The 18,466-nt window shown below is 36.0% G+C and overlaps 1 protein-coding gene across 1 annotated transcript in view; it reads right to left on the bottom strand.

Moving 5' to 3' along the window:
- The window catches only part of SYNE1 (spectrin repeat containing nuclear envelope protein 1), a 288,590-nt gene that overhangs the window by 206,443 nt on the left and 63,681 nt on the right, over positions 1 to 18,466 (bottom strand). Inside the window, exons 6-13 of the mRNA XM_066546958.1 lie at positions 17,813 to 17,905; positions 16,007 to 16,185; positions 13,832 to 14,028; positions 13,561 to 13,670; positions 5,811 to 5,918; positions 4,917 to 5,054; positions 3,593 to 3,757; positions 450 to 562 (exon numbers count right to left, since the gene is read on the bottom strand). Of these exons, the coding sequence (XP_066403055.1) occupies positions 450 to 562; positions 3,593 to 3,757; positions 4,917 to 5,054; positions 5,811 to 5,918; positions 13,561 to 13,670; positions 13,832 to 14,028; positions 16,007 to 16,185; positions 17,813 to 17,905 (1,103 nt within the window). The remainder of the gene's footprint in view (positions 1 to 449; positions 563 to 3,592; positions 3,758 to 4,916; positions 5,055 to 5,810; positions 5,919 to 13,560; positions 13,671 to 13,831; positions 14,029 to 16,006; positions 16,186 to 17,812; positions 17,906 to 18,466) is intronic.

Below are 18,466 nucleotides of genomic sequence, written 5' to 3'. Positions count from 1 at the left end.
CTTTCACCTCATTAAAATCTACAAACATTTAATTATGTGTGATGATAATCTAATGACTGCTCTTGAACAATAAACTAATTACATTTCTTTTTAATCATAGAAAACATCAGTTCACTTCTGTTATTAAGTTTTGCAAAGTCATTTTTCTTTTCTTTTCACATACATCCTGGCTGTTATATAACATTTCTTCCAGGGACAAGTAACAACAGCATCACTATAAAAAAAGTATTCCTATCCAAAATTTATTGCTTATTTTGATTCTTATCAATCTTAAGAGCATCAGGTTTTTCAGTATATTTTTATGTATATTCTAGGAGGTTTTTCCATCCATCCATCCAGTTTGCCACTGAGAAATGTAACTAGACAGTGATCTCTCCATGAACAGATAAAAAAGCAAACAGGCTCCCCTTCATGCACAGAAGCTTTTCATTTCAGATTGAAAGCCTTACCTGTCTGCCATATCCTCTAACTGGTCATGTGGAACAGGCACGCCATTAACAGACCTGGTCCTGTGGATCTCGTGGAATGCCTTTTTGTGACCATCTATGTTTTTCAGCAGATCCTGATTGGATTTTAAGAAAGAGAGAGATATTGAGAGAGTGGGGGGAGGGAGGAGAGGGAGAGAAAAGGCTCACAGTAGGCTATCTAACTAATAAGCACAGTTTTAAGCTGGCTCTGATGACTCAATGTAGTTAACTATTTGATCGTGCTCTCACATTTCCATGCAAGGTAGCGCACACCACATAATCATTTACAGCAACTTAAACGTTTACACAGGGAACTCCCTTATGTGAAGCTCTGTTACAGCCATGTCGAACAATTATGAAAGATTTTAAAACAGGATACACTGCAAAAGGTTTAACAAAACAAGAACCCTTAACTGTATTAAATAATCTCTGAAAGTCAGTCTGCCAGTATGCTAACATCCCAAAAGCATAATCCTACTAAATTTACTCTTTAAATCTTTATAACAGATACTAACCTTTGCTAAGTATAGACTGAAATTTTAAGCAACTGATCTGCTCTGCTATATATAGGAAGAAAATCTATAGCTCCTTCTCTAAGTACATATTCCATATTTAGTAAACTTTTCGCTCTCTCACCATCAAAAGACTTCAGGATGGCTGTCTCAGCCCTGCACGAGCGACTGCGGAATGTGGTACCCGACCTGTATTGCTGCGATCTGAACCGTAGCAGTGCAAGCCCTACGGCAGAGCATGCTTCAACTGTAACTAAGCAACACCGCTTCAAACGGCTTCCTGGAGATTACATATTGAACTGAATGACTGGCAGCAGTCTTTGAAGAGATACTCTTAGCAGTAACACGTCAAGTCCCCTGAGAGCAGCTGAGAGAGCACGGAATGGTGGGGGGTTTTTCACTGCAGACAGACAGCTGCTAGCACAAGGTGCTCAGAAGCCTGCCAGCAAAGAAGATCGTACAAAGGTTCCCCCTCTCTCACCTCAGGGAACAAAATGCAGGCTTCTGCACAGATCCTCCATAAGTATTTATTCCTACGTGCCAAGGAAGGGCTTCTCCCCAGCCAAATCTCGGTGCTTGCACAGGAGGAATCAGTGGAAATTCTCTGGCTCAGCTCACTAAATGGCCCCACTATCCCCATCAACCCGCCTGGGTTTTCATTGTTTTCTGCTTCAGCCAACACCTTGCTGTGAAGAGAAATGAGCTAGGCTTTCTCAGATGCAGGTGATGTGCTGATTTTACCATGCTGAAGACTCCTGACTGACATAGTCTCACATAAAGGGAAGATTTGGAACAAGTATCTCAGCTATGTTTGAGACCTTGACATACAAGGGATGCAAAGGATGCAAATGGATGCCCCTAACATGCACCCCTAACTGGTGAGTCAAAACAAATCACAGTAGTTTCATCCAACATCAACAGGAATCATGAAAACTTATATACAGCACGCTCATAAAATGAAATCCTACTCTGGGAAATGACCCTCAGCAAGCACACACACTGCCCTTAATTCCTGGATCTCGGTAGCAACAGCAATTAAAATAAGCATAGGTGCTTGCCTGATTGTGCAAGATTTGTTCAAATAAGCTTGTACATTTTGTACTAAATTCAATTAGGCCATAAGCTATAAAGTTCACTAAAATAACCCATTGTCAGATGAGACAAAGATAAAAAGGAAGCAATGATGTCAGCGGAACAAATCCAAACAAACAAACAAACCAGAAGGCCACAAGGACTGAAAAAAATACATGAATGCATTTCTGGTACTATTCAGTAGCACATTTGGATTCATCAATTCAAATATGAGCAACAAAACAAACTCCAGGAACAGATATAATTATATATACTTCTCTTGAAGCTTTTTCCATCCCACTCCCATGGGAAAACTCCCCTGGCACAGATTAACCTAAATCAAAGTTTATTTGTTGGCATGGAAATCCCTCACCACAGCATTTCTGATGCAAATAAAAAATAGTTTAGGGCACACTCTTTTGTACTTCTTATGAATGTATCAAAAGGAGGTCTACAGTGTTCACATTCTAAGAAAAAAAGAGTGTTTGACTTGTTAATTTTTTTTAAACAAATGTCAAATCCTATAAATCCTGAAATCTTTGATGCTACCAAGAAATTAATGAAATTTAGCATTACAAGAGACAAGACCCTGAAAAAATCCGTATCTTCCTTAAAGATTTTAAATTTTTTTAAAATTTAATTAGTTACTACTCAAGTTAGAAGAGCTACAATTGTTCTAATAAAAAGGAATCAGGTGACCATGAAACTTCTCAGCTTTTCATAATATAACATTGCTTTTTGATGAAAAAACCCTACCCATATCCTAAACACAAAAAATAACAAATTTACAAAAAATTTTTAATATAGTAGTGATAGAGGAGAAAAAAAAAAACAATATAGCCTCAATACTGCCTTTCTCTACAGCATCTTTTCCCTATCATTTACTGGTTCAGTTTTTTTTATCATCTCACCAGCATATTTTTTCACCAATACATTTTTCTCACACATATTATGCAAATCCACAGAAAAAACCTCACTGCTTTGGTTTTAAATGAGAACTTGGACTCAGCATAGAACGATGGTACAATTATTTACATTCATCTGGAAAATTTCCTGTTTACCACAGCATGCTATCTGCCATCACAGATGGCTATCATGCTATCTGTCATCACAACACTATCAAAATTCACTGCATTCTCATTTTCTCCCCCCATGAATGTCACCTGCACTGACTATCAGCACAGTTAGTGCATTTATTCCCTTTTTCCTGTTTCACCCAATTAGTTCATACTGGTTGAACAACGCACCCAATATTATGAACTCCCTACGGAATTTTACTGTAGAAATTAAAATAGTAATACCTGACCTACTTCAGGTAGAAGAAGCAAAAACACTTGAAAGCAATTCTGAATATCTGAATATTGGTTGCAAGATACACAGATAACACAGCTCAAATCACCATGACAAGACACCAACATTTAGCCACCACCAGGACAACACAACCCACAGAAAGTAGAAATAATTATTGTTGCAGAGTATGGATCATTTAAAGCTGTGAAAACAATGGAGGGTAACACACAGAACTAATGCATCCCCATCTACCTTATGTTGTTCAAGCTTCCTGTGTATTGTGTTTGCTGTTTCCTCATGAGCTTGCTGAACGGTTACTTCTTCCCTCAGAGCGGCCTCTGCCCTGTAGAGCCAAGCACCTATGGTACCCAAAGGTGCAGGAAGGGATTTATCAAGGTGTATGTGCCAATCAAGCATCTAGGAAGTAAAAGGAAAAGGACTGAAATTCCTCTCTTGCTAAAGAATACAAGTAAGTACATTTATAAAAACCATACTTTACACTGTAAAATCAAACCCCCACATAATAGGGTATAATTGAGACATTAGTCTAGATATATTATTCCACATGAGTTTGGAAATTACAGCATTCTCACAGGCAACAATATCTCTATAAGAATTTGTTGATTTATGTATTTCCCTTTCTGAATAGTAATGGAGTATCTGGAACAACTGAGAATCAAAATACCTGGAATTTCATCATTTAATATGCACAGAAAAGGGATACAAGAACTTCTTCTGCCAATGTAATCTAAATCATCCTCCTGTATAAAATCTTTATATCTCTACATTGAACATACTTTTTATATGCAAGATTCACATGAGTCTCAAAAGACTGTGGAGGGGAGAATATAGCAATAAAATACTGTATCTTATTGGCAATGCCAGTTATGAGAGTAAAAACATCATGAAAATTATGTGAAAATTTCAGAACAATTTTAACCAGATCCTCTGTTAAATACACATAAAAAATATTTATGCAGTATGGATATACACTAGTAATAATGTCTTAATAACTTTTAATTTGGGTCAAAGAGTATCATTTGCTTAGGATTTGTCATTCAGTTGTCCAAAATTCCAACCATAAATACTCACATTAATTTATTACTATTGAGAATAGGTCAAAAATAGAATTAAAACCTAATTTATTGGTAACATAGTCAGTATTACAAGATTTTTTTTTAGTTATACTAAAAAATGCTATATTGGAATTTCTCAAATAACTAGCAATTTACATTGGAACATTGGGTTTGGAAGTGGCATTGTGTATGCTTTTCTTTCTATCAACAACCTCTTTAACTTGGCTGAGCACAGTTACCACTCTTTCAAGTAAAGGGAAATCTCCAAGTATTGTCCTTTTCTTAAAGTTCACATTCTATCTTTGAGCAATATTAAAGATGATAGTGCAGTAAATATTCTCAAAACAAATAAAAAAAAATTCAGCAGTGTCAGAAATTTGGTCCCCTTTTAGGTTCCTAATGCCCATTTCAATCAATAGCAAACAAGTGTTTAAAGGATTTCAAATTCCACCCTTCATTTAATAAAAAAAAAATACATAGCACAATGACTTTCAACTTACCCTGGAAGTAACTCTCTCCCATGCTTGCTTCACCACAGCTTGATCAAGTGATAATTTACCATCTTTCCTTACTGATTGGGTTGCAAGTTCAAACTGTTTCCTTTTTACCTCATATTGTACTCTGAAATGCTTATATGACTGCACAAAGAGAAAACCAAATCAATTGCATTAGAGAGTGAAGGAGTTAAATTCTTTAACATTTATGAAGTACCATAACCTATGAAAATTTTGTACTGATAGCTGTCCTAATCTTTCCCAAAGAGGAATAGCACTTAACTTCTAGATTTACTTGTATATTTTTTATTTATATATAGATCGGACTTTTGCATTTCCCTTCAGCTATCAGGTGCACAAACCATATACGAAATAAGATAATAATTGATGAGATAAAACTACAACTGGATTTAATGCTACTTGGGACAGTGGCTGCATTTAGAGAACACTCAAGTTTCAGGAGAAAATTTAGGCCAAATTTTGTATTTCTGATTTAGACATTAACCTTTGAGAGAGCGAATGAAAATATAACTCTATGTCCTGTCCTCTCCACCTGTGACCTCATCCAGCCTTCAGTCATACCTCCTATCTGAGCTAAATCATGCAGGATCTGGAGGGATGGCACAGACACATGCTCCCTCCTAACTAGGACAGTCCCTCTTCCCACTGCTGGGAAAAGCTCTGTGTTAGGCAAACCATCTGTGCACTGTCCTACGTAGCAAGGCTGGAGCTGGCATTATAACTCCCCCACCAATAACAGGCAAGACACTTTGTGTCCTTATTTATTTAAGCAACATTATAGTGACTCTCATATGTACAGATTGCACAAAATACCGCAGTACCTGTTACACATAATGATGACAAAGATTTGTTATCATACACAATTTCCCTGCTGCTTACCTGATATTTCTCTTGTAAGCTTGTTTCTGCCACCTGTGCTCGGGCTATGTCTCTTTCAAATTGTTCTGCCCACACTTTTAGGTCTCTTAGCACCAGTCTGTCTTCCTTCTATGATGTAGTACAACCACACATTAAAAAAAACCCTTCGCAGCCTTTTAGTAGAGCTGTCAGATGCAGTTCAGAAATTAACATCTCTGTAGCAATTCAAGGTCATTAGTTGTAGTGAAAGCAAATGTGCCCAATTCTCTTATCATTTCCCTTCTTGCAGTCTAACTGAAAAGCATTCTCTCAGTATGAGAGAAGTCACCAGCTAGACATGAGTCTTACAGGAGTGAAATGATGACAAACAGAGACATGGCAGAGTCAGAGATATCAGCAGTTTTCTTCTGATGTTAAATTAATACAAAGTTCTTTAAAGATATCTTACCAACTAGGTTTAGTCTTCAGCAGATTGGCAAAGTCAATTTTCAGTTAAAAAGTTAATTGAGCTGAGACAGGAGAGGATTTTTTAATCTTTTACCACCATTGTATTAGCTGGTCTGCTATTGCTGAAAAGTTATTGTCTGATTGACTTCAGAGTAATCCTTGACATGAAGCTCCAAGCCCAGAAGTTAGCAAAATATTTAGAATAGTTTAACATGGAAAATGAAAAGAAAGAAAGAAAGAAAACCCAAGTATTTTAGTTTTTTTTTTCCTTCTATGCCATTTTATGGCTTTAAAGAAAAGCATAATTGTTTTACAGTTTACCACTTCAGTCTGTCATGGTGCTGCAGCTTTGTAAGGCTGCAAAGTTTTCTGCAGAATTCAGTGACCTGGCAATGGACAGAAAAACACTAAAGGAAAGTCTCAGGTCTGTGAGCATGTTATAAGCAAAAGTTATCAGGAACCAAAGTATTCTGTGCACTGTGTAAGAAGGCTGGTCAAGGAGGATACAAGTGTCCCTCTCAGATTTCCAAATAACGAACCAGATGTGCTGGCTGTTAATCATAAGCTATTTTTTGAAACCAAAGAAGCCTTATCACTGTAAAATTTGTCAGAAACAGACAAACAACAAATTTTTCTATTACAGAACAAATGCATCTTACATCTCATCATATAAGCTAATCACCTAAAATGAGTCACACTTCAAGCATTACATGAGAGAAGAAAAACTGGACCATGGGATAAAAAAAAGAGTTGTCACTGACTGCATTTAAAAAAACACGGTACTGTCTGGTAAGAAATGAACCTGACAGGAGAAAGAAGCCAATTTATGGTTCCTTTCTTTGAAAGCTGCCTAAAATTTGTAAAATATAACTTCCCCTTAATAATTTTTAAAAGCTAAAGCTTTTGCTTTATTTCAGCAAAGGAAAGGACAGGTTCCTCAGATAAGAAAGGAATCTTTGATGTATTTCTACTAATTCTTTTACTGAGCCTCTGCTCAGAACACAGTTAGTTGGACATAATTTGCACAACAGATTTGCAATTATCACAGTTATCCAGATAGCCAGGTAGCTGCAGTGAGGTTAACATGCTGTTAGAGCAGCTGTGCTGGAATAAAGTTCTCTGTAGCTTGTGCTCCTGTCTTCTGACACACAGGCTGATACCTGAGAAACAGTATAGCACAGATACAACACCTCCCTGCTCCAGCTACCTGTAATACTGGGCTTTCCTTGGTGTGCCAAGAAGAAAAAACTCCCAGCACATGCAAATTTTCAAATCATTTAAATATAGAGAAGTAAAATAAAATTTCTATTCTTCTTGTCTGTGTGAATATAACATCAAGATTCTTTAAGAAAAGCAGCAAATTCATGACTACCCCCCTATGAGGAAGATCATAGAATAATTTAGGTTAGAAAGGACCTCTAAGATAATGAAATCCAGCCAAGTAGAATATAAAAAAGAGCATCTTAACTCATTCAGCCATGAAGAAAGAACTTTGGTATTAAATTTGCTCTATTCCTAAGAAGATATAACTTTAGTGAGACTATTGATATCGCTATTAGTATTTAGCTGCCAGCTCCATAAAAGCAATACTAAACTTTGCATCTTAGTGGATTGAAAATACTACAGCAATCTCACTAACTGAAAATTTCAGTAAGATATTATTGATTGAAGTGATGAAGGGAAGAAGCGTGCCCCAATGCTCTGTATATTACTTCTAATTCACACTATAAAATTCAGTTTCATGAAACACTGTTTCATATTCCTCATATTACTTAAGGTAAGACAGAGCATCTATATGCCTGCAACTGTTCATACAGTAATCTGAGCAAAGCAGGTGTTTTGCATGATTACATCACTAGTTTAAAAATTTAAATTTAAAACCCATTCTGACCAAATGTTTTTGAAATAGAGTATCTCTGGGATTAAGAATACCTCGATGGTACCTGAAGATAACACAGGAACAGCTTCTCCTCTCTCAGACCACATATGGTTTATCTGATACTAAGTAAAGAGGTAGCATTTAGCCTTCTGCATTTTAAAAAACTATAAATTTAGGCAAATTTTGATCACTTTAATTGCAAAAGATGTAGATGCTTGAGCAACCACCAAACTAGATGCTATAAATTACATTGTGTAACAATGCATGATGAATCTTTTATTTATTTATTTATTCATATGTTTTCACAGGTGTCCAGTTCAGTAAACCACTTACCACCTGCAAATTAAATTCTGTGTCCTTGGTTGATACTAAAGCACTGTAAAGTCTCAGCTTGGGAAATCAACAGAAGAGATTCACTTTCTTAGACACCAAGGTACTTGTCATCAACACCCAGCAGATTTAATGAGCTATCATTCTTAAAAAAAAGACTTTTGTTAGTGTCTAGCATTCTTACTCTTAATTTAAAAAAATCAAAATTATATTCTCACTGATATGTAAACTATTTTCTAAAGTCTGGCCCTCTAAAGTAACATACATATCAGAAGATAAATCACTAAACAGAAATTATCTAAAATAAATATAACTATTTGTGCCTTCTCTGGCATGAGGACCATTGATCTCTGATCCATCTATTTGAATTTATCTAAAATCCTGTGGTTCATTCAGTATGCTACTTCCAAGCAGCATTTCTAAATATTAATTTATCCTTACACAATTCCATGAATGTTCGCGTATTTGTAGAGATGAACAGAATTGGAGCACTCAGCTGACAAGGAACATCAAAGAAGGTATTTAGAGAGAAGAGTTTGAGTTCTGGTATGATAATGGAGTACACTTTAAATTTGCAAAGAAAGTTTTCTGCTCAGAATCAGTATTTTATTAACTGATATGCCAGATTTAATTTGAAAATTACATAATACAGAATACTGTAGGGTTTGAAGAGCTTAAAATATAATGAGAATCTTAATTATGGACTAGAGAGGAAGTATTTTGTTTAGTTCCCTAAGATGTAATTATAAACAAGGTGTACTGATCAAACTCTCAGGCACAGACACAATAAAATTTACAACTGTTACCTTTTAAATGAAAAAAAAGCTTAAGTCTGTTTTTCAGGGACATGGAATCATTGTATTGCACATGCACTGAGAAAATGAAGTCCCTTCAAAAACGTTTCTGCATAAATTCAACTGATTAAGCTGTTCATTTTGAAAACTCTGGCTTATATATATACAGGTTACTGGAGATATATATATATATATATATATATATATATATATATATATATATATATATATATATATAGGTTACTGAAACTCACTCCCTTACAGCAGTATCACAGACACAGGGTGAAAGCTGAGCCAGGCATCACCTTCAGGGATGAACTATTAATGACTAACTGCAGAAGTAGACTAAATCCCTGGAAAAGCTCAGAAAGTTATTTTTGCAGCTGCTGCTCAGGAAATTCCTCTTACACTGGGGAACTCTGCTGGCATAAAAATGTCAGAGATGACAGGATTATCTTCTGAATTACTTGCTCATCAGAGCACAAGAAGGGAAAGACTTTATATCAGAAATACTTTGAGGGGGTGAGCTTTAAGTACAGCTAAATTTATACCATGATAAGGAAATCAGCAGAGCTTTTACCACTTCAAATCTCCTCTGGCTTAAGAAGTAATGTACTGGGGCTGTGTAAGGCAAAGGATTTATAAATTCACATTAAAGGTGCCCAAACTTGCTTGAATGGATTGAGAATATAGGAGTAATTCTGCTATCAATATAAATGGATTGAAAATATATGAGTAATTCTGCTATCAATATAAATCTTTGCTTCAATACATCACTAGTTAGATATACATAATATGAGATGAAGATGAACCCTTGATCCTAGTAATTTTAAAATAATCTATTTAATAAATTTATTTAGAAAAAAAAAATCCCAAACAAAACCCCCCAAGAATGTGGAATCTAGCCAATTAATTGGATCAGATCAAACTATAAAGACTATTGACTGACTGCAGTGACACTTGCTATTTATTTCACAATGTATTCACTTCTGCAGTCTTCCAGTTTCACCTCTGAATGCTCACTTCATATACTCTGTGTTAGGTTTCTCAACTTAGAAAATTAGAAGTAGCTAAAAGTCCATGGTGGTTAAAAAAGTATATTTTAAAAAATATAATCATTTAGATGAAAAAGGAGCAGCACATCACACAATTAGAAATTAATACTTTCCTTCCAACTCGCAAGCCACACACATCACTTACACAATCATACACTCTACTATCTACTCTATAAACCTAAAGACATAAAAATATCCATCTAAAATGAGATTAGATGTGTAGAAATATTGAACTATAATCTATTAATTTAATGTTTATATCTATACTTCAGAAAACCAAAAGCATAGTCTGAGATTTATTATAGGAATTGTTGACTTTCTTTTCTTTAATATTTCTGTGAAGTTATTTGCAAAATTAAGTGTTAGGCTGTTAGGGTCAGCTCATGTAAGAGAGCAGACCTAGATTCATCATGTTAATATATTGCTTTTCAGGAAAGATAAACTTAAGGTTGGCAAACTAATATGCATTAAGCCCCCCAAAATCTAAAATCAAGTAAGTGCAAGATTAAAAAAAGATAACAACCATGAAAGGTCCAATCCAAGCAATTATTCTGAGCATACACCCTTACCTTAAATTTCATAAAAGAAATGACAAAAGTTGGGATTGCTTGAAGTTCCTAGCAATATGAAACAAATGGGAAAACAAGAAGCAAGGAAAAAAAAAAGAAAAGAAGCAAAATAAAATAAAGCAAAGCAGGCAGAAAGTCCAGAGAGAACAGTAAGAGCCACACATGTAGGAATACAAGATGTACTTAGAACTATTATCAAGCTCATGTGTCTGTATTATACCTAGTGAAGTAATTTTCATATTAGATTTGACTTCCAGATTGTTAGTTACTACGTAATTTATTTTATATGGAAAACTAATTACTTACCTTAGAGTCACTGTGTTTCTTTGAGATATGTTGACTACACGAGTTCATACATGTTCATAGCTGGTCCATGTGTGAGAGATTAGACCCCTTTTAATTCTGAAAATGCATATGCAAATAGCTCCTCCCTCTGACCACAAATAAGGGATAAGTTTCAATCATTACTCCACTTCTTCCAATGCAAATTCTTTATAAACTGAGCATTAAATAAGAAGGGAAGATGAACAGGAATTTGTGTGGACAACACATCTTGAGGAAACACAGTGACGGCTGAGCTGGGTGGAGGTGGGGAAAGAGGGTTAGAAATCTCTCTTGCCCTCCCTCTCCCTGCCAAAATTCACCCAGACACAGTCTGAAGTAGGTTCCTTCTAACTAAATGTAGGCATCTGCAACAAGGATAGTCCCTTTTCACTTCTTCAGGCAAGGTAGATAAAACCAGCTGTATCTAGCATCTACTGTCCAACTTATTCTACAGCAGGCACTGTCAGGCAAAATATATTCTTAAACAAGAAATTCGGATTAGTCCAAGAGTTCAGGGGACAAGAGTCTTGCAAGGTTATCTCTCCCAGGTACCTGGATTGTGTGATAAGTATTTCTTTAGACTATACTTCAACAGGAAGACAGAGAGGCTAAAAATAGGGGGTTATACTGGTCATAAAAACAAAAAGCTTTTTAATCAACTGCAAACAATGTTTTATATATCATTACCTAAGGGATGGATTAATCTAACTCTGTTTTATCTCTGTTGAAATGCTCTACAGCACAGGCTTCCAGAAGACTGTTTAAGGCACTGTCTTAAGAAAGATGGGGAAGTGTTTATCTTTTGCTGACAACAGGTGGAGTATTGTAAACTTTTTAGATTTTAAAGGTGAATCCTATTCTAAGAAACTAAACTAACCGTGGACAGTAAAAAGGAACATAGCTCTTCCTCCAGGAAACAAAGAATGATTACATGAGAAATTTAGTGCAATGTCAAACTCCTACTTTCTTCTCAAAGTCTGGAAGTTGCTGGTTTCTGCAGCATGACATGCAAGGGGTCAGCACTTCTACCAAAATTTATGTGGCTTGCCAGTGGAATATCTAAGAAGAGAAAGTGCTTCTGAGATCAGTGCGTTAGCATGTCAAATTGATTTGTGTTGTTCTGCTTCCTAGTAATTCACACAGAATTCCAGATGCAACTCATTATGTGCCCTTCCATAACTCATGTGCTGGCAAATCTGTGGGTACAGCCAGAGACTGGTAGGGCATGGAATGGCTCAATCCTCCATTCTCCTGCATCATCTCTGCATAAAGCTTGGGGGAAGGGGGTGAGGTTGCTCCTCAAAACCCAATCCCAGCATGGTAGAAGGCCTGGCCAAGGCTGTTGGCAGCAGAAGCTGCCCTGTGTGCCATGGTATGAGGATGGCAGGACTGGCTCAGCCTGAACAGGCCACAGAACAAGACTTCAGTGCTCACTCAATCCTTTCAGCAGCCCCATTGCTTAGTGGGATGCTGAGACACTGGCACAAGTATGTACCCAGATTAATGCTGCAGGAAGGAAAATACTAAGCTCCAGTGCTCAGGCACTGGAATCAAACAGCAAAGCTACCGCTACCTTAGCCTCACACACTCCTTTCAAAGCTCTTTTCTACCTCTGTAGGGAATGCAGAGAAACACAGATAAAAAATTGCTTCTTCTTTCTCTCTTGCTGGGGCTGAGCAGATTGTCTCAGCAGTGCTTCCCGTGTGTGCCATGAAGAAAGCAAATCGGCACTGGGAAGTGAGTCATGATAACTTGGCATAGCTGAGCACAGCATTCCAGTGCAAAGCCAATGCACTAGAGCCTACACAAAACAAGTTCCAATGAAAAAAACACGATTGAAAACAATTCCTTACAACAAAGAGTTAAACATCAGTGTGAAATAGAAAGGAACCTCTGCCAAAATTGTAAATGCCTCTCAAGCATAAAAGCCCAAAGACTCTACCTAAGCAATATCTTGGACCATTCTTGCTCTTATCCAGAAACCCAGAGTGATAGAAATATAAATGACACATTGCTTCAGGTAAGAAATTATTACAGTATCATTGGTGTTATGCTTAAAAACCTGTTAAGGAACTTTAGGATCCATTGGTTTTCTACTATTTACAATAACTGTTAGTGCTATTTTTTGCTCCTGCTACTTCTGAAAAGAGGAAAATATCTGCAAGATCACCATACTATTTTCTCCACCTACTGAACATCTGCAAGAATTATTCCTTTATTCTTGGCTAATCTTTCCCAGTTTTCTTAGTGTGCTTGTCACTTGAACTGGTCATCAAAAGGAAATATAATAAACCAAAAGAAAGCTACAAAATGTATTTATAAAGCCCCCCCTTCATTATAAACTGGCTTTATAGTTATGCAAGAGCAACTTACATCATTCTCTGGCACATCAGCCACTGTATGATGAGGATCAGGATAGTACTTCAAAAACTGGGCTACATAGGTCATGACAGACTTTTCATCTGGCTTTTCAACATCCACATCTAGACAAATAAAAACATGGAAAATTAAATTTTTAGTGGAATGGCATGAAATGCTGCTTAAAAATCTAGCCACAATGAATTAGTACATCTGGCTTAAGACATGCCAAGTAGTTAAAACTTAGTCAAGTTGAAAAATTCTTTTTCATCTAAGTATTAGGTACCTTCTGGGTCAAGGAGCCTTGGGATTCCTAGCTCTGCTTCTGCAATTGTGAAGGCTTCTTCCAGGTTTTCTCTATTTGACCTTCCCCTCACTTTCTCCATGTCCACTAAATCTGGGCGGATAGCATGAATAACAGAATGAAATGCAACACCACTCCTCCAACTTTGTCCAAAATCTTTGATTTCAATTCCAACTTGCCTAAAAAATATGAAAGGGAAAGAAGTTAATAACAATATCAGGACGACATGAAATGGGGAGAGATATAAATGCTCCACCCAGGGGTTACCCATTATTAAACCTAAACCACTTGTTCCTGTAGTGCCCAGTTAGGTCAACTGCAGTCCCATTTACCCACTGCATAAATTCATTTCTGCCTACGAAGATCCAAGTGTTTTTTATCATATACATGACGTATTTGTCTCCAGTGGGCTTGCAAGTGCCAATAAGCCACAAAACGATGAGCAACGGAGGGCCAAAGTTCTCAAAGGTGTTATATGACACACACACACAGAGTCCGTGGACGTACACACTTCCAATCACTGTTATCTCCCTCCCTATAAATCTCACTCCACCAAAACAGCTAAAACAGCTGCAGTTCAATTAGGTACATCAGTATCATACAAATAAAATTCAAAAAAACCTGCACTAACCTGTTTTTTTTTTTAAATGATAGCATGAAGAGTGACATCACCACAGTTTAGGGGAAACTACAGCACTCAAATTTCTCTATGTTCTTACCAAAAGAATGAATGATACTATAAATTCATATATTTAGAACACTTAATAAAAAAGTTTATTTAAAATAAACTCAAATGATCCAGAAATAACAATATACAATAAGAAAGTAATCAGAACTGAACCGCACTTCCAAATCACTCCTTCTTTTACCAGTAGTTCTTAAAGGTATGGTGATCCACAGACAGCAAGATGGTTTTTAACATGTTCTGAGCAAGCAAGCATCCTTTCAGGACACTAAGACACTAAGACAGTATTACCATTGGGAGGTTCACATAACTGTAACTGAGGAGAGCTTCATTCAAATCTCACTGTGATCAGTGAAACACTTTCACTGACTTTAAGGAGGTAGCCCTTGCAAACAGTGTGAAGCAGGCCCAGGTGAAGTGTACCACTAGGCATCACTCAGCTTCTTTTGACATATTTTATCAACTCTTCCCAATAAAAATGACAGCTTAATTTATGAACCTATTTTTATTTTGTTTGTTTCCATGTCTGGAAATAGAAGCTGATCACTTTCCATTGTGGTGTCTTACCAACAACAGTGCAATGAAGAAATTCAAATTAGACAGCACTGCACTATAAATTACTGTATTCTACCTCTGCATCAGTCTGAATCTTTGCAATTACATTTATTTTCTCTGAGGCACCATCCAATAACTGACCACTTCCCCTCTATATTTTGCACAACTGATTTCTTGAAATAGCAGTGATTATTTAATTTGAGCAAATAAATCCATGTTATTTTACATCTCTAATTTTCTTAGTGTGGAAGCTATCAAACTACTACAGTATCTTTGATATAATTTATGAGGGGGTTAATGCCTTTTTGAAAGCTGAAACAGCATGGGATAATCTTACAGAATAAAGGGAATAATTCTTAAGTTAACTAGACATAGCAAAAAATAACTCCATAATAACTTGGGTTAAGAAAAATGAAGATTCAGGGCAATTTGTGTAATAATATTTAAAATATATCAAAAAACTACAAAGGGATATACATAACTTTTCACCACTTTCCTTTCAACAGCAAGTTGTTCCTCCAAGCTTTGACAGAGGAACGCTTAATCAGTGTGGTACTGGCAGTGCCACATCAAGTGTTTTGGCAGCAGGACTAATGCACTGTCATTCAGACATCTAATTCCCCTTTCAGCTCCTCATTCTGTCAGAGATAATCCCATTCATTAGTCACAAATTATAAAATACGAGTGCATGCAAAATTAATGTAAATCATTAATTATTACTTGATTTGTTGTATGGTGGTAACATTTAGCAGCCTCAGCTGTCAAAAAGAATGTGGTGAGGGGATCTATAATTATATATAGAGGAAGGTACTATATAAATAAAGAGCAAAAGGATGATCCCTGGCTGAGAGAGCTTAGAATGTGAGCAAAAAGCTTTCACTTAAAATATAAAATCAGTTAATCTGTAGTTTACTTACTTTGCTGCTGTGTACTGTAACCATTTTAACAAAGCCTTCCTGGCACTTCCTTGGACCTTGGTTACCACCTTCCGTTTGCTTGGGGGACTTGCAGTTTCTGAACTGACAACACTTTCCACAGAAGAAGCACTGCTAGACAAGGGCTGCAGCTGTGGGAGGTTGCTTGTAAGCTCTTCAATCTGCAGGGAAAAAAATGTTAATGAATTCTTTGTAGATAACCTTCTTGATTCACACCAATTTCTTTAATAATCTCCCAATACAACTGTCTAAATAAAGTTGGGCAGAAGCTATAATTAACTGTATTTTATTGAAGCATACATTACAGGAGCTGTAGAAACGCTAATGTATGTGACCAGGTGATGGTCTTAAATTCAGAAGCACAAGGCATCTAACAATTATTGACTTCACACCCTAGAGCTAGAAAAATATGCAAGTGTGTCATATTATCTATTACAGCCAATTATCACCAAAATAGAAGACAATACCTTACAGGTAGTTTAACTTCAGATTATAAAATAATCTACTAATTTCAGAAGAGTACAATTCAATTAAAGAATGGCAGTGACCTCATCTGGATAGTTTTTTACTTCCTGTTGTACTGTTGTGGCATAAATTCAATTGTATACAAAGGTACTTAGAGGTACCTTGTGATGAAATAGTGAATGTACTGCAGGCAAAGTGCATTAGAAGTGCTTGCTGAGGGTGTAGGATGATAATTATGCTTTTCATCAAATGAAAATCTTGATTAACTTGATTCTTTCAAGAACATTAATTTGACTAAAAATTTGGTTCCTTAACATGATAAAGCTATATCCAGAGGAAGTTGCAGGATTTTTTTATGTCCTCTTAAAATCCAAAGTTGTCACATCACAGAATGAGTCTGCCAGAATGAGAACCACTGCTCTTATGGATGGCTGCTTTCAATCATGTTAAAATTATGTATCTGCCTGTGAGAAGTAAAGGAAAGGTCAAAAAATGACAAAAATGATGCAGAGAATAGAGTCTCAGTAAGACTGAGAAACACGTTCTTCTTTCTTCATTTCAATGAGCTATAAATTAAAATGTCAATATCATTCTGACTAACTTTTATTCTGATGAACTCTGAACTACAAGGCATCAAAGTGGTTGGTGCTGAGGAGAACAGCATCCCTGAGACATCACCAGGGAGCCAAAGAACCCCATAAAGAAGAGCAATAAAATTAGTTGTTATTTTGAGTGTTGAACAGTGACTCACTTTGTTAACCCATATGGACAGGATTTAGAAGCCAGTTTTACCTCCCACCTAACTTCAACAGAATGCAAGTGATTTTTCCTCTACAAATTCAACCCTCTCTCAATATACATGATTCACAGCTAAATTCCATCCTTTCAAATACCTACATCTACCAGTGAAATCACCATGTTTACATGTATGGTCTGAGAATAATTACTGACTGACATCCAGTGCACCGTAATTAGATGTTCAGCGCAGTCTGCACAGAGGTTGCTGAAGATACTTGTACCAAGAATCCACAATTCAATTACTTTCCACTTTTGCCATGTTGTATTCTTTACAGAAAGCAGAAGAATATGTTTCAGTGATGAAGGAACTCTGCTCTAGGTAAAGACCAATCTATTCCACAGACAAGTATCTAATTTTATGCAATGTGAAGCACCATCACTTGTTGGTTTATTCAGGATCAGATCCTCAGCAAATGAAAAAGTGACTTAGCTACAGTGAAAGACTGGAACTACATCAGTTCATATAAAGTGATGATCTGAACAATGGTTTGAGCAAGTGACTCTGTAGTATAAAAAATGTAGTACCTGAAAATACAAAATTATGGTCCACACCAAGCCAAGCACAATAGAAGGTCTGCCATCAGCAATATCAGTTGAGTTTATGTTGACAAGCTTAATCTGTACAAAAAAGAAAATGTGTTACTATCACACACAATGTATAGCAATTAAGAAATGCATTTCAAATATAGAACCTATTTGAAATGCATTTCTGCAATCAAACAAGATTCACAAGGAAAAAATCCCAAATATTCAATAGTGCAATTTCACATTTAGACAATTATAATTTCACATTTTAGAAAGGTTTTGTAGATAATGGAAAACTTTTAAGACCGATCCATGCTATTATATGTAGAAAAAATAATTTCAAGCAGAAAGAAAAATAAAAATTAGATAGAAACACTGTACAAACCGGAGATCCTCTGTATACGGACTAGCATGAAAAGCAAAAGGAAAAATATGACACAAAAATAAACTTTAAATGATTAATTTTTAGGTAAATGCATTAATCCATTTTTAATGTAAAGAAAGCACATTTTTGGCCTATCTTACAATAAAATTTTATCAGAAGAACAAATTAAATACTCTGCAACAGATTTTAAATTATGCAGGGGTTTATCAATAAAGTCCTAAACCATGTGTAATGAAAAAAGAAAAGTGAGTTTAAAAATAAAAATGTAA

The sequence above is a fragment of the Molothrus aeneus genome, chromosome 3, assembly GCF_037042795.1.
Source record: "Molothrus aeneus isolate 106 chromosome 3, BPBGC_Maene_1.0, whole genome shotgun sequence".
Lineage (NCBI taxonomy): Eukaryota > Metazoa > Chordata > Aves > Passeriformes > Icteridae > Molothrus > Molothrus aeneus.
Note: the sequence above shows the minus strand (reverse complement) of the source record. Positions and strands in the feature narration are given on the sequence as shown.